At 39.9% G+C, this 26,988-nt stretch overlaps 1 protein-coding gene across 1 annotated transcript; it reads left to right on the forward strand.

Annotated features, from left to right (window-relative positions):
• The first annotated feature begins 717 nt into the window (after nt 1-717).
• On the forward strand, nt 718-11,924 carry txn2 (thioredoxin 2). Its single transcript, XM_041816835.1, has 4 exons — nt 718-868; nt 4,799-5,076; nt 6,670-6,793; nt 11,062-11,924. The coding sequence occupies exons 2-4, from the start codon at nt 4,799-4,801 to the stop codon at nt 11,176-11,178; spliced, it is 519 nt and encodes a 172-aa protein (XP_041672769.1). The 5' UTR covers nt 718-868; the 3' UTR covers nt 11,179-11,924.
• Nucleotides 11,925-26,988: the final 15,064 nt, after the last annotated feature.

Here is a 26,988-nt window from a genome sequence, read left to right on the forward strand (position 1 = left end):
TTTTATTTTATTTTTTATTACCTTATAAATCTATTTATGAAATTATTCGTTTGTTTCATTTCATTTCATGTATTCTATTCTTATTTTTTCTTACTCACTTGTCAGTTTTTTATTTACTTGTTTATTTTATTATTCCCTAATTTATATATTTATTTATTTATTTATTTATTTGTTTATTTATTTTTTGTTTTTTCTAATTTCATTTGATCATTTTCAATTCTATTTAGTTTATCTATTCATTTGTTTATTTAATCTATATGTTTTATTTTATTTTATTTTATTTCATTTTATTCTCTTCTATTTATTTTATTTTATTTTATTTTATTTTATTTCATTTTATTTATTCTCTTCTATTTATTTTATTTTATTTTATTTTATTTTATTTATTCTCTTCTATTTATTTTATTTTATTTCATTTTATTTTATCAGCCAGTGTAATCCCCGTCTGTCCGGCAGAGGGCGCTCCTCAGTCTGCTGCGGCCATGAGAGGTCATAAAAGCCTCTCTCGACTGTCTGCGGCTTTAAAGCGGAAGCACTTCATTGGTCCTCGAGGCCAGGATCAACGCGAGTTAAACAGCAAGGTAAACACTGAAAATTCACCTTATTATTTTATTTCACCTGTGCTGCTTTTAACATACTGATAAATGCGGCAGTCCTGTCCGGTTCGAGTCTTTTATTTGTTTTTATAACGGGAGAAATCTCCAGGAAAAGGTCCGGAGGAGGGGGAGGACGAAGAGGGCAAAGTCATACGTAACGGAGGTTAATGGAGGAAACGGTCCGCCGGTAGAGACTCCAGCAGCCGCTGAAACACCTCCGGATAAATTAATATTAAGGATTTATATTTTAGAGAAGACTTGGGTCTTTAAAGGTCAGGTTTGTTTTTTTGTTTTTCCTCCAAGTCTGCTAAAAAACAAGGCAGTATGGCTGTATAAAGAGGCATGTTAATGATGTTAATCTAGTAGAAATTTACTTACATAAACAGACAATTAACAGGATTAAAGCCTAAAATAATACCACTTAATAAATGATCTGGTCTGATACGGTAGTTAGCTGATCTGTACTTTAGGTGTACTGTTTATCAGGATGCTTGAGAGAAGAGTGTTTTAATGATGAATATTAGATCTGACATGCAATTATTATGATATTTAAGTGTTTTTAAAACATATTATTAGTCAGTAAGCTCTGTGAGTTTAGATACTGGCCCAGTTTGATCATGTTTGATTCTGCTCTTTTTCTGTTCTGTTTGTTTTCTTTCCACTAGTTTCTGATATTTAAGTTTATTTAGGTGTTTTTACTGCTTTATGTGTAGCTTTAAATGCACTGATAGTGAGAGAATACCCTCTTATGTTATTGTAATTTTATTATGTTTTAATAACTTACCTGATGAATAAATGAATATCCAGGTAGCTTTATATCAGCAAGTTCACTTCAAGTTTAAAACTCTTCCATCAGCATTGTAAACATGTTTATTGTGGTTCCTTAGAAAGTAAAGGTCCTGGTTAATCATTCGTCTAGACTTGAGTAAAGCTCAGTTAATTACCTTTGTATTAATGACATTATTTGAATATTTTCTGGAGTTTGAAACCGTCTCTCTGTGAGCTGTGATGGGTCCGTTTTTGTCCTGTAAAGTTATTCTGGTGTTTTTACACAGCTGACAGACATTTTGATGGTGTAGGACATCTAATCTAATTTGATTTTGAATAACAGCTTCAGCCTCCAGAAGATCATGAAAACAAGATAATTGAGATTAACCGATTACTGTGTCCCATGCTGAGTTCAGCTTGTTTTGTCTGAAGGTTTCTCTCTGGAGTTGTAAATATTTCTGCGTTTGTTGTTTTATTTGGCTTTGTTTAAATCCATATTACTTTAAACACACAGCTAGTTTACTTTTATTTACTCACTGTCATACTGTATTATAATTACTATGACATTTATGTATTCTGACATTATTTTCACTGATTGCTTGCTGTTCAGAAGGTTTAAATGTTAAGAGTGTTTAAGGTCAGTGAATGTGATGCTGATCAGTGATAATTCTGATCTGATGTTTGCCATATGGCTGCTTATATTCTTGCACCGAATGATCGCTACTAAAGATGACTACAGATGGATGAGGGGTGTAGAGAATTCTGTTGCAGCCAAACTAAATTGCAACTTTTTTTGCTGTAGTCACAACAGAAACTTTATTCATTTATTAAATTTCCTTATTATTCTAAGTATTGCAGGTTTTCCTGCTGGTTCACTGAGACGATCCTGACAAAATTATTCTTCTGTGCCAAGTTGGAGAAATGGAGAGCATGATTGATATCCACATAATTCACAGCAGAGGTGGGAGAAAAAATCGATTCTGCATTTTGATGTGGAGGTGGAAGATTCTGAATCGATCTATAAATGTCCGATAATCAATAATAATTTAAATATTTAATAGTGTGAAAATAGCAGGAACAAAAAGGTGGAAGTCTGATATGCAGCACATAACAGCAAGATTTAGATTCCCAGTTGTTCATCTGTTAAAAAAAAAAGAAGACATTTTTAAGTTTGTAATTTCATGTTACAAGGAAAGGATGCTGCTACCTTTGCTTCAGTGCAGTAGTAAATTTCCAGTTTACACACATCTTCCGTTATCCTTCTTTTTTTTTTTTTTTTTTTACTAAACACAAATACAATATTTCTATTATGTTTGACACAGTAAAAACAATAGAAATGTAAAAAAAAAAAAACCCAAGCGTATCAAAATGCATCAACAATCAATCGTATAGTAGCTCTATGAATCGTAATCGAATCGTGAGGTGCCTAAAGATTCCCATCTCTAGTCCGCGGGCACATCACGGTGTTTAGACGAGGATCTGGTGCAAGAGAGCGGAGGGTTCAGGCGGGGCGAGCGAGCGAGACAGAATGAAGAACGATCAGTTTCATTTAACGTGAAATATTCAGACAAAATAAACATTCTTTGTGTGCAAAGGTAGTATGCAAACATTTCTCACATTAGAGCATGAAAACGTATCAGAGTTTGCCCACTGGTCACTTTAACTGCCCTCTTATTTAAACCAGCAGCTAGCTGTACTAGTGATCAGCACAGAATATATTTCACACAACAGATAAACACTGAACTCCGTTATTTCTTCATGCCAACATTATCGTCAGAGGCTGACGTTTGTAAACAACAATGCCAATGTTAAACAGATGCATCTGTGCATCCCTATCTGCTGATAGTATGCTGATAATACCATGCATCCCTAGTAGGGCTGGGCAATTTATCGAAAAATTACATAAAATCGCAACATTTTTCTTGTCACTTATTAATTTTTATTTACTTCTTTATTTTATTAGATTTTATGTTATTTTATTCTCTTATTTATTTATTTATTTGCTCATTTTTTGTTTCATCTAATTTCATGTGGTCATCTTTAATTCTATTTTATTTATTCATTCATTTTTTTATTTAATCTAAATTTGTTATTATATTTTATTTTATCCCCCAAAATTCCATGCAAATTTATGACCGTTTTCAAGCAAATTCCCCAAATATCAAAGAACATTCACACTAAAATTTCATCACAAATTCTGAAAAGAATTACCCATGCATGCTCCAAAATTCCATGAAAATAACAGAAACATCAAAACAAATTCCCTGAAATCTCCATGAAAATTTCTGAAAAGTTCAGAAAACAAACTCTACCTCCAAATGTCCAATTAAATTCCCCAAAATGTATGAATAAATTCTTTAGTTTCCCATGAAAATGCAAAAAAATTCAAGCAAATTTACACAAATTATTCAAATGAAACTCAGAATTTTCATGAAAATACTTGATCATTTCCAAGCAAATTCCCCAAAATATCCTAATGGCATTGTATCCCAACATTCGAAGCAAATTGCTTACATTTAAACTGACACTCGACAAAAAACCTAAAAAATTCTAGTAGCAGAAGTGATTACTTTGTTGTTGTAACGTCCGCCTACGTGCATGCTTAGGAGGTGATATGACCATGTGAAAAATAATCAAACACCTTGCTATAATGTGAGCATGAAGAGGCAGAATTTTTCCACCATAATTAGTTAATTCCATGTTTTCCTTTGACATAATTAAATTCCCTGCTCCAAATTTTGCTAGAATATTCCTCAGATTACAGGGGATTAAGTGTTGGATGCTCAAATTTCCTGAGGCAGGGCCCCCACTTATTACTTCAGCCACTGGGGGGTCGGACCCCCGCTAGCTGGCGAGTTTTTCCCACAGGCTGACTGCTCCATGTGTCTGTAATACTGGTAATATTCAGTGATATATTAATGCCTTTTTCAACTGAAAATTGTGCAGAGGTTTGCTTGTTTTATATGGATTCAGTCCTTTCCTCAGCACTCGGATGTGGTTTTTCCAGAGGTTCTGAACTTCTCTAAGCTGCCAATCATTAAAATAAAGGAGAAAATGTCTTCTTCTCTATTAAAAATCAACCTGTTGCACATTTTCACAGCCCCACTGCCTTGGTTATGAAAGGTGGGACAAACAGCATCATAGCTGCTCTTTTGAAGATGTGTCGGTCTGTTTTAAGTTGCATAACTGTGGATAACATGACCTTATTTCCATGGGGGCCCTGCTTTGTTTGTGCTCGAGTTAAACACACATATGTCACACTGGAACCCACCCTCCTCCAGGAGAGTCTATATGGAGCAGGGCTGTTAACATGCTGGCCTTACATAAGTGTCCTTTGGTACAGTGAAAGTCCTGTGGAGCCTTCTGCTGTCAAAGTGCCCTGATAATCATTAGTTATCACTGAAGTCTCCTCTTCTTCTTTGATTCTCTCTCAGATGGCTCACAGGCTGCTGGTACGCAGGATTTGGACGTTCTCTGCGAAAGATATCCGCTGCCTCAAAGCATCCACTGCTGCCGCCACCTCCCCGTCTTTTACCACCTCCCTACAGTCCACAACATCCCGGGCCTCCTTCCTCGCCCCGTCGCGCGCTCTCCCTCGCTCCCTTCCTCACACCTCCTGCAGAGGAGTCTCCTTCAACGTCCAGGATCAGGAGGACTTCACAGACAGAGTCATCAACAGCGATCTGCCCGTGCTAGTCGACTTCCATGCCCAGTGAGTAACCAGGGATGTTCGAGAGCAGTGTTACTCAACCCATGGCTCTTCTGTAATGATTTGTGGCTTTTTTAAGTCTAAATTTGAAATGATATACCCCCAGAGAACCTTAAAAAAGGGAAACTTTGACCTCAGAAATTATCCGTTGCAAGTCACATTAATCAGTTTGTTTCCTATACTTATACAGTAGCTTTAATTGTCAGATTTTATTTTTTGTCTGTATATTTCCATTGCCCTTCTTTGCAATTTTTCTGCCTTTTTTTCTCTTTTTTGGCCACTTTTTTCCCATTTTTGAATCACTTTTCACTTGTGTTTTGCTACATACAGGTGCATCTCAAAAATTAGAATATCATGATAAAGTTCAATATTTTTTGTCACTCATTACAGAAAGTGAAAACCATATATTATATAGACTTTTTACACATAGAGTCAAATATTTCAAGCCTTTATGTTTTTTAAATGTTGATGATTATGGCTTACAGGTAATGAAAACCCAAAATTCAGTGAAGCAAAACACAAAGTTAAACCAAACGGTATCGGCTCAGTGCATAAACTTGTCTACTCGCCGATACCAATACCTGCATTTTAAGCAGTATCGGACGTATTTCCTATAAAGATATCAGACTAGGAACAACTCTAGTTTGTTTTATGATAGGCCACTGTGTTATGAACCACCAGGCCAAATTTCAGTCATGAAAAACATCTCTGAGTTTATGAGATTAAGCCTCAAAATCTGGAGAAATGAGGCAGTAAAATCTGCTCTAGGATGGTGTGGGCGTGTCTGTTGAAGGAGCCAAAGCCACGCCCACTCAGGAGGAATGCAGTCCTCTAAAGTAGCTGCTTGACTCTGTGCCAGAGCAGACAGACAGGAGTCAGGGATTAATTTTACTGTTTTCTGGCACAAATCTCTCCATGATGATGCTTTCAATGACCTGTAGGCCGCTGTGACATCAGCTAACAGCAGACTGTTCTGAAATGAAGTGCTCGGTATAGGGGTACCTACCTTGGTTTTGAAGTCGTTTTTTTTTTTAAGTCGACTTTTTTTTTTAATACTCCTAGCTCTGTATAATTGTAGCATTAGGGGGGCGGGGTCATTCCCCATCAAGACTAGTGGATGTCATGGGACCAGATTTTTGTCCTGCCCAAATTAAACCAAGCCATGAAAGATGTGAGCATCCTTATTCCAACATATCTAGTATGTTAAAATGCAAAGTTTGGATTTGACTTTGCAGGGACTTTAAAAACATATCCTTAGATTTTTAAGCAGCTGAAAAATTCACGTGTTGTCTGGCTGTTAAATATCAACATGTTTGCTTACCTGTGCAACAGGCCTGTGTACCAGTTCAGCAAGCCCTGGGACAAAATGTTACAAGAATATTTGACTTCAGTGTTTCATGTTTCTGGACTGAAAGGATTCCTCCTCTGACATACAGTTCTCTCTCATTGTTTATTTTTCCAGCTTATTTCTGTTCCTGCGACTTCTAACCAGCTGTTCCAGCAAGAACACAGGAACAGTTCCTGATAAAACCACATAGAAATGTTCCGGTCTTCTCCTGTGAGATTGAGTTGATTGGACTCTGGTTGTGTTTGTAGGTGGTGCGGTCCCTGTCAGATCCTCGGCCCCAGGCTGGAGAAGGCCGTCGCTAAACAGAAAGGCCGCGTTGCCATGGCGAAAGTGGACATAGACGATCACACAGACCTGGCTATCGAATACGGGGTAAGAATAGCTGTAACACCCCTGACATATGCTGTACTTCTGTTGATTTTACTCCATTTTGACTGTTCAAGTCAGGGGTGTCAAACTCAATCACAGCAGGGGCCTAAATCTGAATTTAGGTCTAAACTGAGGGTCAAGATTTAACTGAAAACTGTCAACCGAGTTTTCACAGGTAATGATTTTTTGGAGAAATTAAACGGTGATGATAAAAGATTAAGTATTCTTAAAAAAAAAAAAAAAAGTCAAAATGATTAAATATCACAGCATCAATGTTACTGTGTGTCCATGTCAAATAAATGCTAAATAAAAAAGTCAATAAATGATTTTAAAGGCTCAAAATACAATATTAAAAGTCAAAGTAAGGTTTTAAAATGTAAATATATGAGATTAAATACAAAATCAAGAGTTTAAAAAGTCAAAATAGAAGATAAAATTCAAAATTGTGACTCTAAAAGGTCAAAATATGAGATAAAATTCTAGATCAGGTGTTTAAAAAGTAAAAACATGGGATTAAGAGTGAAATTTAGGAGTTTAAAAGGTCAAGATTTGATTTAAAATTGAAAAGTTTTGAATCTAAAAAGTCACAATATGAGGAAAAGGTCAAAATTATGAATTTAAAAGGTCAAAATATGAAATAAAAATTCAAAATCATAAGTTTCAGTCATAATCTTGTGATGCAAAATGAAAATACGAAATGAAAACACAAATTAATTTCTTTCTCTCATTCCTGACTTTCATTAACTTATTTCTACCCTCTTCTTTTTCAGATTTTTATAACTTAACAAGGATTTTTTTTATCTTCAAGGTCAAATTTACATTTTTATATCTGCAGAAATCTGCAGACCTCATAGCAGCAGGCCAATTCAAATTAAGATATGATCTTGCTGGCCTGGTAAAACTGCACAGTGGGCCACATTTGGCCCCCGGGTCTTGAGTTTTACACTTGTGGTTTAAGTGTTTTCTTATCTCATCGTTCTGCAACAGCATCGAAACTGGTTCATCAACCCAACTAAAACTGGACCGTCTCCAAATAGCCAAAAAAAAAAACAAACTCTAGCTCTACTTCTCCTCTCTCCTCTGGTTAGGATGAACAGCTACTCCGTCATGCATATTACCTTTGTGTTTCCATCATACATGCAGCAATAAAGTCTGACAGCTGCTTTGTTTGCACACTTGATTATGTGGTACCAGTTTGATCTCTCTATTTAAAGACGCGCTGCTATTATGCTGTCAAACAGAGCTCAGGAGCCAGAGAGGTCACAGGTAAAAGTCCCAGTGATGATGTACTGATATAGGACTGCTTGGTCGACCACAGACAGGAGGACAGTTCCAGTATATTTCCAGTATATTTTCAGCATTATAAACCTCTGAATGCACAAATGAGGCAATTTGGCCAGATCGTAATGCTTTCACAGTGGAGATTCCACACCCACCAGATTTTGCAGATGGAAAACAAACATGGAGGACAACTGAAATCCTGTGCCAGCTGTCCTGGCTGGAAGATATAGTTGTGTTTTTGTTTGTAAATGTACCTAACACTACCCAGTCTACTCTCTCATTGTTTTTTTTATGGGTGTTATGTAATAATCATATTTACAATTCCAGTTCAGGGAGATTTGAACTTGGTAGGAAGCAGTAAAATAATCATGCTGACACCACATATTTAGGGACTGGTTGGTTGCAACAAGCTCATAACCAGGTCACACCCCCGCAGTTGTTATGGGAGGAAAATCTGGCCCAAAACCAGGCTTAGAGTCGTCTCTTGTGAAGCCAGTCATAGATATGGTTCCAGTAAAAATCAAATATTGAAACCTAACAGACAACCTCGCATTATGGTGGATCATGGTGCAGCCAGCGGTGCACGTCTAACAGTTTGACTAGAGAGGGCCTCACCACAGTACCAGAGTCACGCCAAGCAATGGCCCACGCATATCTGTGCACCTGCAACTATGTGCATGTTTGACTTTTGCAAAAATGTCCTGACATCATTAACAGTTCTTTCATCGCTTTCAAAGACTCTGCAATCACATGATATGGAACTGCTGGTGGATAAGACACTTAAGGCCTTTGCGCACTGAGTCAGTTTTTTCTTCAGAATTTTTGCACATTAAAAAATAAAATTGAGCTCATATTGTTCCAATCATGTTTGCACACTGACATCATAATTTTTCCAGAACAGGCTTGATTTTATGCAAAATTTTGCGTCAGTCAAAGTCATTTAAATGGGTGACTGATGATTCAAAACAGTACCTGCTGCTTCCTCTTCACTTGCTCACTCCCACCTGACCCTCCCATCTCTCTCTCTCATTCTCACACTAAAACCTCACTTCAAACACCGTACTTTGCCGGTGTATAATGTGGATATAAGCCATGGAAAAATAACAGATCAATGCAGAAGTTGCAGTCTACTAGTCATAACAGAGACTGAATTAAAAAGTTGCTCTCTATCTCCAACTTGTCTCAGCGCTATGACGCATGAGCGTGTGCTAAATGAAGCTCTCTGACAGGATGGATCCAGTGGGATTTTAGAGGAGTGATGGAGACAGAGGCTTGCAGTACGAAACAATGTGGCACAATCTACGATTTTTCAGAGTGAAGGCAAATAAAAATGCATCAGACTCAGTGTGCAATGCCTGAGTACGTGACCTTTTTTTCGGATTAGGGTCTGAAAAAACGCATCCGAAAATAACAGACCCAGTGTGTAAAGACCTTAACTCCTGAGGAATGCATTACAAATGCCAGCTCGTTACACAGCAGCCTCATCATGTAATTGAAGCAATACCTGGGGTACGGTATTATCTCCATTCCTAGTCCACACCTGCAGGGCAAAGTAAGGGGAGGATGTGCTGTCAGCATGGCCTAGGGCAGTTTGCATAAAGCACTATGTACAAAACTGGCATTTTAGGTCGTTTTTGTAACTTTTACCTGCATTTAAGCACAAATATCACTTAATAAGCATGCTTTGATTTTAATTTGATATTATTTTAACAAGATTTTTTAAAATAATAGATACAATTTATGATTTAAATCAGTGGTTCTCAACTGGTGGGTCGGGAACCAAAAGTGGGTCGCAAAGCCCTTTTCAGTGGGTCGCGGATATGTGCCTGGGAAAAAAATTGTTTATGAGACTCTATTAATCATGCATGTTTGTTTTATTTCCTTTTATAGTTGCAACTTTTGTAGTCTTACTCCCAAGCTCTACTATTACTATATCTACATGATTGACCAAAAAATTCCCAAAATTTTGGGTCGCAATTCTCCTTGAGGAGTTGATGGTGGGTCCCTTGACTCAACCAGTTGAGAACCACTGATTTTAATCATATGAATTTTTGAGTTTTATGAAAAGCATTCCGCAAACCCCCTTCACTGTGTCACGACCCGCCTGGGGGTCCCAACCCCCACTTTGGGAACCACAGGCCTAGGGTACGATCCAGCAGGGTAGTTAAGGTTGCCACAAGCCTCTGTTTAATGCTCGGTGGTCTCTGGGCGTATTAGCAGCTGTGAAGCCTGGACTAAAGAGATGCCGTCGAGCTTGACCTTGGTTGGCATTGAGACTGGCTGCTGCCCCCTCCAGCTCTAGGTTGTGGCACATAGAGCCCCTTGATGAATCCCTAGTGCCCTATCAGTGATTCCCAAAGTGGGGGTAGGGACCCTCGGGGGGGTCGCGGGATATTTTTCATAAAGCAAAGAGAAAATTCATATGATTTAAATCATAAATTGTATCTATTATTTTAAAAAATATTAAGATAAGTTCAAATTAAAATCTAAGCATGGTTATTAAGTGATATTTGTGCTTAAATGAAGGGAAAAGTTACAAAAGTTACAAAACGACCTAAAATGCCAGTTTTGTACATAATGCTTTATGCAGAATTTTGTGCTTATCCCCCTCAAAGGGAAGATGGGGGTCCCTGATTGACGCTACTTTTGCAGGGGGTCACAGACTGAAAAGTCTGGGAACCCCTGCCCTAGAGGCCTAAAACTGAAACACTCCATGAGGACAAAAGATCACATTTATTTACTAAAATCAAGATAAAACACTTATCAAATATGTAAACGAAGGTCTTTGTGTAAGAGTTCCCAAACTTGCCGGATTGTTTTTTTAATTTGATGTTTATTTTTTGCAGCAGCAAATTGCTTTTTCAGTAGGGGTCTTTGGGGGGTGGGTCAGCTTTTATTAGATACAAGTACGGTAAAAAGGTCGGGAATCCCAGCTGTATTGAAACCTGCTGTTGCTCCAGTAAAATTTAACCGGTATCTTCTCCTTCCAGGTTTCTGCTGTTCCCACGGTAATCGCCATGAGAGGGGGAGACGTCGTCGCTCAGTTTGTGGGGATCAAAGATGATGATGAGCTGGACTCTTTTGTCAGCAAGATCATTGGACAATAAACCAGCCGCCCCCGCTCCGCTCTGCCGTTCACCACCGTCGTGGTGCTGTTTTCTATGATTCCAGCACGGTCGGCTTCTCATAGCCGCCATCTTCGAGCCTGTTTAGCAACATCCTGCAAATAAACAAACCCAGCTGGCAAACTGTCAAACGCTCACACCCATCACAAGACACGCCGCTTCTGCCACTCGTCTCCTTCTGTCTCTTTGTTTTTTTGTGATGGGTGTGAGCCTCCTGTAATGTTTTAGCTCGCGTCATGCTCTGCAGCGTTAAATTTCTTTTTTTATAACGTGACAGCTCTCTTCTTTCTACTAGAGCAGCTACAGTTTGCTGTAAAAAGTCTGTAGAGTGGAAAACAAACAACTGTACTGCACCTTTACTGTGTAACATGAGGGAGAACCGGTTCTAGTTTTAGCTGTGGAGAGGATCTAAAATAAAAGCTGACGATACTGAATGAGGTCTGTGACAGTGTTAACCTGTAGTTCCTGCTTCTGCCCACTAGATGGTGGCATTTCTCTAACATCGCAGAGTCTCACGTGGTCAGTTTTACACCATTATGCCTACAAGTGCTAGAGAGGAAGTCGTGTTTGTGTATTTCTGAGTGAGTTTGAGTGTCTGGGTCCTGACTGTGAAGCTTCAGTCGAGCAGGAATTACAGATCTGAGTTTAAAGTAGTTTATTATTACAGAGATAAGAAACTCTATGTACCGAAACATGACCAAGTGAAGTAATAAAGGATTTAAACATGGGCCCTGTTTGGATGTTTTTGTCTGAGGTTAAGAAACAGACCGGGGTTCATAGTTTTATTGTCCCTAATGACAGTTGTGTAATATTAAAGTTATGTGCTCTCCCTGTGATTGTGGTTTCTCCAGCGATGGGAGGATGCAGGAATGAGCTGCTGGTGGGGCTCAAGTCTGCAGTTTTTCTCACCAGGGAAATTAAGGGATGTTTTCACAGAGTATGAACCCGCTTTTTAATCTTGAGCTTGAAGTAGCTCTCAATAACTCCTGCTTTTATTATCAGTTCATGTCCATCATCTCTCTGTCTTCTATCTTAACGTGTAGAGTGCCTATAAAAAGAAGTATTAACCCCCTCAGATTTTTTACGCTTTGTCAATGTAATTTGGCATTTTTGCCCCAAAAATCTTGTTGTAAAAAGGCACCCAAGTCTGGAAGGTCCAGACTGATTAATCAGTACTCCTGGCTACCATTACACTATGAAAACAAAAGAACACTCCAAGCAAGTCAGAGAAAAGGTTATAGAAAAGTTTAAGTCAGGGGATGATATGAGAACATTTCCAAGGCTCCTAACATCCCCCTGGACCAGAGTTCACCAAAAGGCATGTGGGAAACTTCATGGTCAAGAGGAAGAAAGTTCTTTGGTCTGATGAGACCAAAATGGCCATCAGACAAGACGCCAAACACTGCACATCACCACAGACAGACCATCCCCACTGTGAAGCACGGTGGTGGCAGCATCATGCTGTGGGGATTCTTCTCAGCAGCTGGGTCTGGAGGGCTTGTAAAGGCTTTTGCTTGAGATCTATCCAAACAGCCAAAGGTAATTCTACTAAATACTGACTTGAAAGGGGTTAATGTTTATGGTGTCACTTATTTTACAGTACAGTAGAAATCTTTGACAATAAAGACGTTTTTGTAAAAGTGTTTTGTCAAAAAAGCCAAATTATATTGACCATGATTGATTTATAACATCAATAAAAGGGTAAAATGTCGAAGGGGGTGAACCCTACTAACGCTACTTTCCATAGAAACTGTTTGGTTGTTTGTTTTCATCCCTCATCTCTGTCTTCTGTCTGAACGTGCCGGTGTTACTCATGCTGTCATCATCTCTAATACCCACACATCCACCTCTACTTATCACCTTTTATAGCCTTCCTTCAAACCGTCATCCCTCAAAATCATCGTCTGCCCTCTCTTCTGTCTTTAATCTTTATTTATGACTTCGGGGATTTTGCACCTGAGCAAACATCGTCTCCTGAAAAACCTTTTTCTTCTTTATCAGAGTCAACAGAGGCTGACTCAGTCAGACTCAGAGCTCAGCTGTTATAATGATGATAGTTTAGCTTTAAAGAGGCGAGCTTACCTGCTGGGATCACATTCACCTGCATCTGAAAACCCCTGAATACTGGGATTTTTGCTGCAATGCACTGTCTTAAGTAGACGCTTTTGCTGAAGACCTACAGTCAAGGCCGCCCATGAGGAGGGATAAGAGGAGAGCTTTATGGGGCCCATGGAGGTCAGCAAAATCAAGGTCCATGTTAGAGTTTAGCTGTGAAAACCATATTAAATCAGAACCTGAACAATAATCACTCTAATTATCAAAGCAACAAAAAATGAATTTAATGTATTAGTGTGGTAGTAAAATGTAGCATTTTCAAAATGTAAACTCATTTTCTTGACACAGGATTACCTTTTTTATGAATGTTAAAAATGTGGATAGACACATTGAACTAACCAATTTGGAAAGTCAGACTTCATAGCAAAGCCATGACGTGCACAAATGTAAGGATACCAGATACTGAGTAACTTTAAGGTAAAAAAGGCAAAAAATTGGTTGAAAGTGGCATAAATTGCCAAAAAACGTGGTGAAAGAGTGGCAAAAATGGGTCTGAAGTGGCAAAATTGATCTCAAAGTGGAAAAAAGTGGTTAAATAAAAGGGGGGGGGGCAAAAACTGGCAGATGGAAGTGGTGAAAAGTGGTTCATGAGTGTCAGAAATTGGTTTAAAAAGGCAAAAAAAAAGATAAATAGCAAATCTGTGTTACAAAAGGAAAGAAGTGGCAACAATGGATGGTAAAAATGATAAAAGCTGTTAGAAAATGGTTAAAAAAAGTTAAAAATGGTGAAAATAGGTGATGAAAATGATGAAAAGCAGTTAAAAAAAATTGGCAAAATGGGTTTGAAGAGGAAAAAATCGGCTAATAAAGGCAAAACTTGGTTCAAAGTGGTAAAAAATAGATTGTTGGAAAAATAGGCGGTAAAAAATGGTGATGAAACTTGGCAAAAATTGGTTGGAAGTGACAAAAATGAGTTGATAATGGCAAAAATAAGTCCTGAAAGTGGTTGAAGAATGGCTAAAAGATTTTTAGAGAGGCAAAAATAGGAATTTCAACTAATCTGGGTTAATAAAGAAAAAAAGCTGTAAAATATGCCGCTTTTAAAATGGTGAAAAGAGGTTTAAAGGTGGAAAAATGTGTTAACAGTGGCAAAAATAATTTTAAAAAGGCAAAATTTGGCTGAAAGAGGCAAAAGATTAACTTAAAGTTGCAAAAATCTGCGATTAAAATGGTGAAAAGTGATCAAAAGTGGCAAAAGGATTAGGAAATAAGTGCTGAAAAGTGGTTTAATAGCAGCAAAAATTGATTTAAAGTGGCACCAAAGGGGTAAACAGCAAATATGGATTAAAAAAGGAAAAAAATGGCAAAAATGGGCTGTGAAAATGGTGAAACACAGTTATAAGAAGCAAAAATGGGCAAAAATGGCCAGCTTAAGCAGGGAAAAGGGAGCTAAAGTAGCAAAAATTGGTTTAAGTGGCAAAAATCGGTTAAAAGTGGCAAAACTGGGTGGCAAAAGTTGAGAAAAGGCTTCAAAAGTAGCAAAAATTGAAACTGTGATGAAATAGAGTTAAAAAGTGTCACAAAAAATTTTAATAACAGAACCCAGCAATAGCTCGACACATTTTTCAGCCCCGAACATGAAGTATCCATTAGCCATTAGCCACCAATGCTAATGATCTAACACATGCATTGATACTATCAACGGGGGCCTGTTCTCCTGCTTTTTAAAACTGAACCCTACTCTACTGAAAGGTGTGTTTTTATGCTCCATGTGTCTGTGCCGACTCTTACAGAGTATAGTAGAGTAGGATGAAGGTACTCTGGTGTCATCGTCCTTAAACACCTGTGTGAATCGGGTTAAATGAGGCTGACAGAGACACAGTAGAGCACCTGTAGTCAGATCCTCCCTGCAGCCATCATGTCATCATCCCATCTTCTCCCACGACTCCATAAACCGACAAACATTCCCACCCCTGCCTGCCGTCCCATCCCGGCATGTCATTAGAGAGCCCACGGCTGACAGAGCCGGGGCCCGGAGCCTCCACACTGCTTATTAAATAGGCATCATGTGACGTCTTCCATCTGCACTTTAAATGCTCCTGGCTCAGATTAGATCATCTCAGACGGGCTGTGGGGTTGGATTCATGCAGGAGCACCCACAGTAGGAGGCCCGGGGTTTTTCTCCCTCGGTGAGGGGAATTCCACTGACATTACACATGTAGGTGTGAGTGAAAGACGGTGATCCAGACCGTTCATGCCAGTTCCATTGTTATGTGGAGGATGAAAGACATTCCTGCATTGTTCTGAAATGTCTGGGACTTTTCACAATTTAACACAATAGGAAGAGTCAGAGAAACACTTCCTCATTCCATGCATCGAAAACAAGGATGTAGAGAGTGCATACGTTCCTGAAATTATAGAAATGTGTCCTGTATTAGAAAACAAAACAGTTGGAGAACATGTAAGGTAGAGGAAGGGGGCACAGCGGCCTCCAGAATTCTCAGATGGAGGAAGTTTGGCACAACCAGGACTTCTGGGCGCTGCTCATGGGCCCCCCACAGGTGTGATTTATGTGTTGGATCAGTAGCATTGGTGCTAGCATCCTGGCTAACAGTCACCTCATTTTGGAGCTGAAAGTGTCTGAGGCTATTACTGGGTTCTGATGTTTTATGTATTCACACCACTTTTTAACCCTTTTCATCGCTGTATCCACCCAATGTGCAACATTTGTCTCCACATTATTTTGCCCGTTCTTAACCCACATTTGCTGTTTTATCCCATTGCTGCCTCGCTGCCACTTTCAACCTTTTTTCATATCATTTTTAACTCTTTTCCACATTATTACCTCCCATTTTTGCTACTTTTTTCCTTTCTTAGGCCATGTTTACTGCTTATCCTTTAATTCCACTTTTAGCTGGTTTTTGCCACTCTTTAACTACCTTTCATCAGTTATTTCTACCAATTTCTGCCACTTTGAACCCACTTCTGACACTTACAACCTCTTTTGCCATTTTTAAATTGCTTTTCCCCATTTTAAATGCTCATTTTTACCACTTTCAGCTAAATTTTGGCACTTTAAGCTAAAACTGGCCACTTCAGACACATTTTTGCTACTCGTTCAAAACTTTTCCCCACTTATTTCTGTCATTTTGTGCCACTTTCAGCCTCTTTTCACAAGCTTTTATCATCTATTTTGCCATTTTAAGCCAGTTTTTACAACTTTCATCCCCTTTTTGACACTCTGTACCTTCTTTTCACTGTTTATACCGTCTTTTTTGTGTTACTTTTATCTTTTCTTAGCCCATGTTTACTGCTAATCCTTTTTGGGAACTTTTAACCAATTTATTACCACTCTTTAACTACCCTTAATCACTTATTTCCACCAATTTTTCCCACACTAACCCATGTTTGCAGCTTATGACTCATTTTTGCCACTTTTTAACTATTCTTCATCCTATTAACTGCTGCCTTTTGCTGCTTTCTGCAATTTTTTCCACTTTGAGATATTTGCCACTTTAGACCCATTGTTGCCACTCTTTCACCATTTTACCCAACTTCTTTCTGTCATTTTGTGCCACTTTTAACCCAGTGTTGCCACTTTTTAACTGTTTTTCAAAGATTTTTACAACCTATTTTACCACTTTAAGACAATTCTTACTTCTTTCAACCATTTTTACCACTTTTTAACTTCTTTCACCATTTTTACCACCCATTTTCTCCAGGTTTTTAAACTTCTTTTTACCATTTTTACCACCCATTTTTGCCACTTTTTTTTAATACTCCTTTTCACTATTTTTACCACTCATTTTTGCCACTTTTTTTATACTTCTTTTCACCATTTTTACCACCCATTTTTGCCACTTTTTTCTCTTCTTAACCCACATTTGCTGCTAATCCTTTTTAGCCACTTTTAACTACCTTTCATCACTTTTTTCCATCATTTTTTTGCCACTAATACCCATGTTTGTCACTTTAAACCCACTTCCGCTAGTTTTTAACTGCTTTTTACAACCTATTTATCATTTTTAAGACATTTCCTACCATTTTCAACCCTTTTTGTCACCTTCCACCCATTTTTGCCGCATTTTAACTCGTTTAATTCACATTTGTACCACTTTTTCCTTTTTTTCACCCATTTTTGCAGCTTATTCCTTTTCTTGCCACTTTTACCATTTTTACAGCCCTTATTTCCACAAATTTATGCCAATTATAAACCATTTTTGCCACTTTTTAACTGCTTTTCACCATTTTAACTGCCCATTTTTAAAACTGTATTCTCTGGTATCCTGGCGTTTGTGCAGCTCATGGTTCAGCTATGATGTCTGACTTTACTTTCCAAATGGGGTAGTTCAGTGTGTCCTTCCACATTGTTAACATTACCAAAAAAATGTAGACTGTACCATGATTTTGTTGACCTATGGACCTCCTAATTGGCTTTATTCCCCCTTTATGTGCATCCTTAATAACGGAACATTAAAAGGTAAATGTTTGACAGCACACAGTGCAGAAATCTTCTGACTTGTTCACTGAGCTGTTTGAGTTTTTAAAGTAAAATCAGACATTAAGGAGCAGTGGAGGATTTATTTTATATCACTGTGGCTGCAGGGAGACGCTACAATTAATCCCTCTTAGGAGAATCAGTGCACTAATGATGGGCTGTAATCTATCCTGATTTATGTGTTCATACTCACAGCCCTAATAAAGATGTTTTAATGGATTTAATGCAGCTGCAAAGATGCACAGAAACACACCTAACAAGTTCTGCAGCTGCTCATAAATAAGGGAAACTTCTATTTTTGTTTGTTTTTATTCTCCTTGTATACTGAATGGAACTAAAGTGACAGCTCTTTCTGCTCTCCTTTATGTCTGTCAGCCTCAGGATTCACACTGACTAACCTATCTGCCCTCTCTCAGCCACCCACACACCCTCACAGCCCTCCCCTTGTTGTCTGCTCATCCTCATTGTCTGCCTTCAGTCACAGCAGAGGTGACTGAATAGATGACGAAAAGCTCCAAAGGTTCAAGAGCAGCACGTAAACCCTGCAACTCTTCCGCCAAAAACAATAGACCACACCTCCCTGCTCTCTCCCGCTGTCTCTCTCTCTTACTCAACCATTCTTGTGACCATATAAGGCAAAAAAAGACAGAGGAAGCCAGCGGCGGCTGCTGCTGCTGCTGAACAAACGGACCTCAAGCTGCACTCACTACTTCTGGTGACTCTGCCCCAGTTTGCCCGCCTTTCCCAGAGTCCTAAACTGCTCATGTTTGCTGTTTGAAAGGAGCCTTCGCTGAAGGATAGCGTGTGTGGGAGACGGCACAAAGATCTGGCACAAGCTGAGAGTTCTCAGTGTTTGTAGTAAATACATGTCTGTATTTATATTTGAAACACATGCTACCCTCCACCTTGTTAGATCTCCTCTCTGTTCCAGACAAATACCAGCCAAGCCAGGCTCGGAGAAGACAAAGCATCCACTGTTACTGTTTACATCACTTCCTTCTTTTTCTCATGCAACATGCACATGCCTAATAATTCTATTTCACATTCAGCATGCATTAAACAGCACTGTTGGTTCATTTAAGGTGATGAATATGCAAAGAGACATCTAAAATGCTTGTTTTCCCTTTACATTCCTGAGTTTTGTGAGTCAACATGCGTCTTATCACTCCTTCCTGTGTACTAATTACTGAGGAAAGGAGGAGGACAGACAGGGTCGAAAACAGGACAAGACTGAAGGGAGAATAAATAACCTCTCTGCAGTCATCTCATTTATGTTAGGAGCTGCTGCTGCTGCTCTTTTTGGCTCAAACAAACACAAGGCAAGTCAGCCGGCAGCTCACGAAGTCATGGCAGCAGGTTTTACATGACATTACATCATGCAGAGCAAAAAGCAAGGGTGGTTTCTGGAATGAGAGGCACTCGGTGTGTTTACACACACTTAGAAAAAGTCTCAGTACTGCTCTCATCCCTCTTTAACTGTCTGAAAAAATTTAATTAAGCATGCTGGTTGGACTGAAATCATACAAAATCAGATTCCTCAAAGTCAGACTAACAGAGATAATGCAGCATGCTCCATGGTCTCTGCCAGAGGTCGCACACCCTAAATCACTGATCAGATTACATCAGGACCCCCAGAGCAACCCATCCAGTCCCAGAAGCATAAGTGTTCCACAGGGGGGAAAAGGGGTACTGATTACCCATAAAAGTGTTTTTATTTGTTTTTGTTTTGTTGGAGAAGAGAAAGGTGACTTTGAATTGGAGGAGTGATACCAACTAAGCACTTTAAATCAGGTTCCCAAAAGAAAAAGAAAGAGAAAAGAGGCAAAATGAGTAAACAACTCCTCATAAAGTTCTTTTCAAAGAAGGGCAAGGGCATGTGAGTAAAGAAAGCAGGGACAGAGAGCAAGATGAGGATGATGGAAGAGAAGAAAGCAGGGACAGAGAGCAACATAAAGATGATAGAGGCAAAAGAAAGCAGGGACAGAGAGCAAGATGGGGATGATGGAGGAGAAGAAAGCAGGGACAGAGATCGAGATGGGGATGCTGGAGGAGAAGAAAGCAGGGAAATAGATAAAGATGAGGATGCTGGAGGAAAAGAAAGCAGGGACAGAGAGCAAGATGAGGATGATGGAGGAGAAGAAAGCAGGGAAATAGATAAAGATGAGGATGCTGGAGGAGAAGAAAGCAGGGAAATAGATAAAGATGAGGATGCTAGAGGAGAAGAAAGCAGGGACAGAGAGCAACATAAAGATGAGAGAGGCAAAAGAAAGCAGGGACAGAGATCGAGATGGGGATGATGGAAGAGAAGAAAGCAGGGATGGAGGGCAAGATGAGGATGATGAAAGAGAAGAAAGCAGGGACATTGAACAAGATAACGATGATAGAGGCAAAAGCAGGCACAGACAGAGATCTAGATCGGGATGATGGAAGAGAAGCAAGCAGGGACAGAGAGCAAGATGAGGATGATGGAAGAGAAGAAAGCAGGGATGGAGAGTAAGATGAGGATGATGAAAGAGAAGAAAGCAGAGACGGAGAGTAAGATGAGGATGATGGAAGAGAAGAAAACAGGGACATTGAACAAGATAACGATGATAGAGGCAAAAGCAGGCACAGACAGAGATCTAGATGAGGATGATGGAAGAGAAGAAAGCAGGGACAGAGAGCAAGATGAGGATGATGGGGGAGAAGAAAGCAGGGACAGAGAGCAACATAAAGATGATAGAGGCAAAAGAAAGCAGGGACAGAGAGCAAGATGGGGATGATGGAGGAGAAGAAAGAAGGGACAGAGATCGAGATGGGGATGCTGGAGGAGAAGAAAGCAGGGACAGAGAGCAAGATGAGGATGATGGAGGAGAAGAAAGCAGGGAAATAGATAAAGATGAGGATGCTGGAGGAGAAGAAAGCAGGGAAATAGATAAAGATGAGGATGCTAGAGGAGAAGAAAGCAGGGACAGAGAGCAACATAAAGATGAGAGAGGCAAAAGAAAGCAGGGACAGAGATCGAGATGGGGATGATGGAAGAGAAGAAAGCAGGGATGGAGGGCAAGATGAGGATGATGGAAGAGAAGAAAGCAGGGATGGAGGGCAAGATGAGGATGATGAAAGAGAAGAAAGCAGAGACGGAGAGTAAGATGAGGATGATGGAAGAGAAGAAAACAGGGACATTGAACAAGATAACGATGATAGAGGCAAAAGCAGGCACAGACAGGGATCTAGATGGGGATGATGGAAGAGAAGAAAGCAGGGACAGAGAGCAAGATGAGGATGATGGAAGAGAAGAAAGCAGGGACAGAGAGCAACATAAAGATGATAGAGGCAAAAGAAAGCAGGGACAGAGAGCAAGATGAGGATGGTGAAGGAGAGGAAAGCAGGGACAGAGATCGAGTGAGTGAGTTCTAGGCAGACCCGGAACTCACTAGAGGGATTATGTATGAACACCCAACACGTTGCTGGGGAAAGGGACAATGGATGGATGGATGGATGGATGGATGGATGGTGTCGGTGTCTTCAGAGAAAATTGTGACTCAAATATGGGTTTATGACATTTCATCATTGCATTCTGTCTTTTAGTTCTACAGTGCTCTAGCTCTTTACTCCTGCCTTAGCTGAAACAACAAAGTGAATCCACTTATTCTCTCTGCGTGTGAGCACACTGACTGTATCATGTCAACAGGCTGTGTTAAAGTTCTGGCAGGATGTTTTGCATGAGCGGGGAACGATGTTGAGCAAAAACAAGGGTGGTTTCTGGAACAAGAGACTTTCCTCTCTGAAATCTGTGTCAGGTAGGAAGATCTGGGTCAGGACAGAGATTAAACAACGCATTTATGACACAGATCAACCTCTACATATGTTTGAATGAGCATTCTCTCAGAAACACTCATCCATGAATGTCGGCACACATGAATTCACACAAATAATTACACAGCAAGAGTGGTCAGTGAGTTAACGTGCCGCCCTTTTAATGTGCTGTCACTGAATGGTTCCCTTTCTTTCTGCCTGGATGATATAATGGCTTTACACACCCTGAATTACAGACACACCCTGCTGCTGTAACAACCAGCAGAAGGAAAAGGAAAAGGAGAGAGAGAGAGACTAGGTCACAGGGAGAGGGGGAGCAGGAGGCGGCGAGAGGGAGGGAGATAGTGAGGTCAGAAGTGTCCATATTTGGTAATTCATGCCTGCGCTTTAACCTGGCATTTTTCTCGGCGCTTAGCTCTGTTTGTTTTGTGTCTTATGCAGTAGCTGGGATGTTTACCTGCTCTCTAGTCAAATGACTTTAGCTGTATGTTAACAAGTGTTATGTTAAAGTTTGCATTTTATTCTAAGTAGGTCCCTCTGTCCTTTCCTCCCACTCATTCCTCTCCGCTAAGCCTCTCTCATCCTTTGGCATCTGTTCCTGCTCAAGTAACGGGTGACAAGTTGACCTTCGACCTCTCAGCTGAAACTTCGGATATTTCCCATCCATCCCAGTGAAAGAGAGAGTGTGAGGTTTATTGAATTTTCCGGGCAGGCACGCTGAACGTTCAATGTGTTTTGCTCCACATACATGTGATGCCCAGCTGCTAAAGGGAAACACAGGCACATTCCTGTCATAACCACACACCGTGGACATAAATCACACCAAAGATGTGTTTTTCCAGTGTTTGTCTGCGGATGCCAGTCATACCTGAGGTCGTGTTTGAGTGTGACCGATAGGTCTAAACCAGCACAACAGATCATGTGGTTTGTAGCTGTAACTGACTGTTTGATTATCCCTCTGATAGGCCTGCCTGACGGCTGATGTCACTCCGCTGCAGAACAGCATCATCAGCTTCATTTCTCTGGCTGATATCATCGGGCTCTCACTATCATATAAACAAAAACATGTTATATTTGATCTGCATTTACAACTAAATTTCCAAAAAAGTTGGGACGCTGTGTCAGAAAGCACAGACCTCCGCCATTAGCCCTATCTCCCAATAGTGAAGAATTCTTCAAAAAATTCCTGGATCCGTCCTCATGTGCCCCCCACTACGGCATTCACCGATTACTCCCTCCTGGGGTGGTTGAATACGCAGTGAGGCAAAGCATTGGCTTTGCTATGGGTGGACTGTCATGGTGATGCCAACAGACGTACTGACAGTCTCACCCATGGTCTCACTGGATGACTGCAAGTCATGGCAGAGGGTGAATATTCCTCTATTCCTCCCAGCATTGTGAGTATTCTCACTACAGTTCGCTGCCTTTCTCTCTGTTACGCTCCGACTCGTCTCCTTGACTGGACATGTGTCTTTCAAACTCTATAAACTCCGAAACTTTGAATAGAAACACACCCAAAAATGCTGCTGGGATTGAAGTTACTCATGTCTGCCATCTCCTGGTGTAAAGTGGTAACAGCGCAGACATCCGCCATTAGCCATATCTCCTAATAGTACAGAATCCTTTAAAAAATTCCTGGATCCAGACGGTGATCCGTATCAGTCCCAAAATCTAATCAATTCTTCCTTATGTCATTTCTGACATTTCCTGAAAATTTCATCAAAATCCATCCACAACTTTTTGAGTTGTGTTGTTAACAAACAAACGAAAAAACAAACCCACCCGATCACATAACCTCCTTGGCGGAGGTAAAAACTAGGGACAGGGCAACAAAAGGCTGGAAAAGTAAGTGGTACTGATGAAAAACAGCTGGAGGACAACTACCGTCAACAGTTCAGTAACTAACCTGACACGCTGGACGTGGAAAACCTTCCATAGACGGTGTTTGGGAAAGGGCAGAGCCTTTAAAAAAAAAATCGGAGGGTGATTGGATGAACGTTCTGTCTGTCACATCTTTACGGGCCAATCAGAGCAACAAAACATGTAACGTAGATGCTACCGAGGAGTAAACTCAATAGAGAACTGCATAACGCAAATCCGGCATGGGTTGGATGTATAGCGATGCCCATGTCAGCCATCTTGACTGCAGTTGGGTCCCTCTCAAAAAACTGGCGCTTTAGCAGCATCCACGCTGATCTCCTCCAGCCTAATTGCACCAGTCTCTTCTCGCTGCTTGTTTACGTCAAGATTCTGCTATGCCCGAAACTACTGCCCCTCGTTGCTGATTGGTCCTGTCACTTTCTAACCGGTCCCAAATGCTTCAGGTGGGAGCTCTGCAAGATGGATTCGCCAGTAAGAAACACAGAAATGGGCAAGATGGCTCGTCAGTAACATTATGGGTATAAAAGGAGGGTTTTAGAGAGGCAGAGTCTCTCAGAGGTAAAGATGGGCAGAAGTTTTGAAAAAGTGCATCTAAAACTGTGGAACAATTTCAGAGGAATGTTCCTCAATGTAAAATTGCAAACCCTATGAATATCCCATTATCTACAGTCCATAATATCATCAACAGATTCAGAGAATCAGGAGAACTCTGTGAGAGAGGGACAAGGCTGAAGGTCAATATTTGATCTTTGGACCCTCAGGCATGATGCTATACTGGAAATCACTGCATGTGCTCAGGAACACTTCCACTTGTCTGTGCCATCCACAAATATAAGTTAAAGCTGTACCATGCAAAGAAGAAGCAATATGTGGACGCAAGCCAGAAACGCAGCCATCTCAGGCCAAAGCTTGTTTAATGTGGACTGAAGCAAAATGGAAAACTGTTGTGTAGTCATAGGGATCAAAATCTGAGCGATTCTTTGTTAAAATTCTACCAAAGTGCATGCACTAAGATTTTGTAAAAAAAAATCAAAAGGCACAGCGTTAATGGTCCCTTTATCATGTTGTTGGCCTATCACTACACATATGCACTGGTGCGCAGAGATGCTGAGCCATTATGCAGTTAATTAAGGAAAAACACCCCTTTCCATGCAAATTGGCCTTATTGCATTAAGTATCTAATGATGAGGATGGTAATAGCACTGGTCGCAGGATTGTTTCCCAGGTCTCAGTGTATGTTAGGTGCCCTCTTTCTCCCTATGTCTCCTCTCTCTCTGGCTGACCTATCTAAAAAAAAGTCAAAAGGAAAAAAAAATGGAAAACTGTTCTGTGGTCACATGAATCAAAATTTGAAATTCTCATTGGAAACCATAGATGTTGTGTCCTGTAAACTTAAGAAGAGAGTGACCATCCAGTTTGTTTTCAGTTCTAATGTCTGCATCTCTGATGGTATGGGGTTGCATTAGTGTCTATGGCGTGGGCAGCTCTAACATCTGGAAAGGAACTATCAATGCTGAAAAGTAGACAGAGGTTTTAGAGCAACATATGCTCCCGACTAGACAACTGCCTTCAGTCCAGACCTTTCACCAATAGAGGCCCAGTAGAAAGAAAAATCCAGCAAAGAAGACCCAGGGCAACATCAGACAACAATGGGACAACATTCCTCTCCCAGAACTCCTGAAACTAGTCTCCAGACATTTATAGACTGTTATCAAAAAAAGAGGGGATGCTACATAATGGGAAACATGGCCCTGTCCCTACTTTTTTGAAATGTGTTGCTGCCATCAAATTCAATATAAGATCATTTCTGTAATTAAATAGTAAAATGTCTCAGCTTCAACATCTGATATGTTGTTTTTGTTCTATTGTGAAGAAAATATGGGTTTATGAGATTTGGCAATCATTGTTTTTGCGTACATTTTACACAGTGTCCCAGCTTTTGGGGAAATTGGGTTATACAGCATCATGTTGGAATATTCCCACTATTTTTTCATGTCCCCAATGGCAACAACTGAGGCTCAATCCCATGCACCCCTCGCCCCCTTTAAGTCTAGGGGGTGTATCAAGCTTTTTATGCAGGACTGTTGTCATTTCTCTTTATTTGAAAGCCACTATCCCTTGTATGTTTCAAGGGAAAAGGAGGCTCTCAAAATTGAGGGGAAGGGGTAAAAGTTAGAGTATCTCATGGGACAGAGATGCTTTAACCAGCTTTAGCTTAGTGAATACCCCTGATAGTTCCATCTATTTCTGCACTGAATCAGAAAAATGTTAAAAATCCTACTGCAAACATCTCCCTGCTGGTCCTGACTTGTGTTTGGCTCTGTGCCCTGATTTACACTCTGCAAAATGAGCTCAGACAACCCAATCTGAATCCCAGGAGAGCATTTGAAGTAAACAGGTTCAGATTGTACCTTTTCCACTCCTCTGTGTAGACTTTGGCAGTGACGCCGCTCTCATCTCAACATCCATCACTTCTCTCATTTCTTTTGTGTACTTTTCTTGCAGCAGCATGAAAGATTTCTCTTTAACTCCTCATTTTTAAATCCAAAAATTCAGCCTCTTTCCAGTAACCTGTTGCTTTATTTCAATTAGCCTTTCTCTGCTCTCTATAGCGGTTCCTCTGGAAGAGAACAGGTGAGTCCTTTTATACAGAGCCAGGAAAAACAAGTGCCAGGATTGATTTAATGACTCAGCAAATGTTTTCCTGGCTGACATTAATTAGGTTATCACCTGCAGCGGTTCCCACATAGCATTAACATGTCTGATCACGAACCTCGGCCTACCTGTTTCAGTGATGGGAGCCTGGCAGAGAAATAAACACAACTGTGCTACACTTTACGCCTCGTTGGATAACTTTAAACAGTTTTAAAACTTAAAACCGAGCCAAATCAATACCTGTTTGGACATTAAAACAATTAAAACAGACACCCTGAGAAGTATCATGCACGTTCTTGTTTTAAACTTGCAAGTCTTGCATGCAAACTCCTGCACCCTGCTATTGCATAAATATATTGACAATGCTCCTACACTGAAATGCTGCCAGTGTATTTATGCAATGTAAAGAGTGTGCAGGAGGTTGCCTGCATTTTATGGATTCATTCCCCCCCAACACACCCATCTAACCAAATAAATGAAGCTATAAATAAGTGTTAGGACTTTTAAGTTCAACCAACCACTGAAATGAGAGATTGTGTTATTTTAAAGCACACTGTATAGAAAAGTATTGAACATTTTGGCAATGGAATTTCACCTAGCTGCAAGTTTATGAACTTAAAAAAGTGTTTTCTATTTACAAAAATGCTTTACACCCATCTATCCCCATGTTTACATAGTGAAAAGACTCTCTGGCCTCTTAATAGTTTGCTTAAATTCCTTCTAAAGTGTTTATTTTTGCTTGTAGCCCAATTGAAATGTTTATATGAAGTCCTTGCTGTGACTTATTTTAATCCCCGCGGTCTAAAGGGACTTGTAGAGTCCATTTATTTCCTTTGACATTGATATGATAGCTGAATGTTTAAAATTGTCCAACAGTAAGAGAGGCTCAAGGCCATAAAGTCTGA

This window comes from Cheilinus undulatus, linkage group 21 (assembly GCF_018320785.1).
Source record: "Cheilinus undulatus linkage group 21, ASM1832078v1, whole genome shotgun sequence".
Taxonomy (NCBI): Eukaryota; Metazoa; Chordata; class Actinopteri; order Labriformes; family Labridae; genus Cheilinus; species Cheilinus undulatus.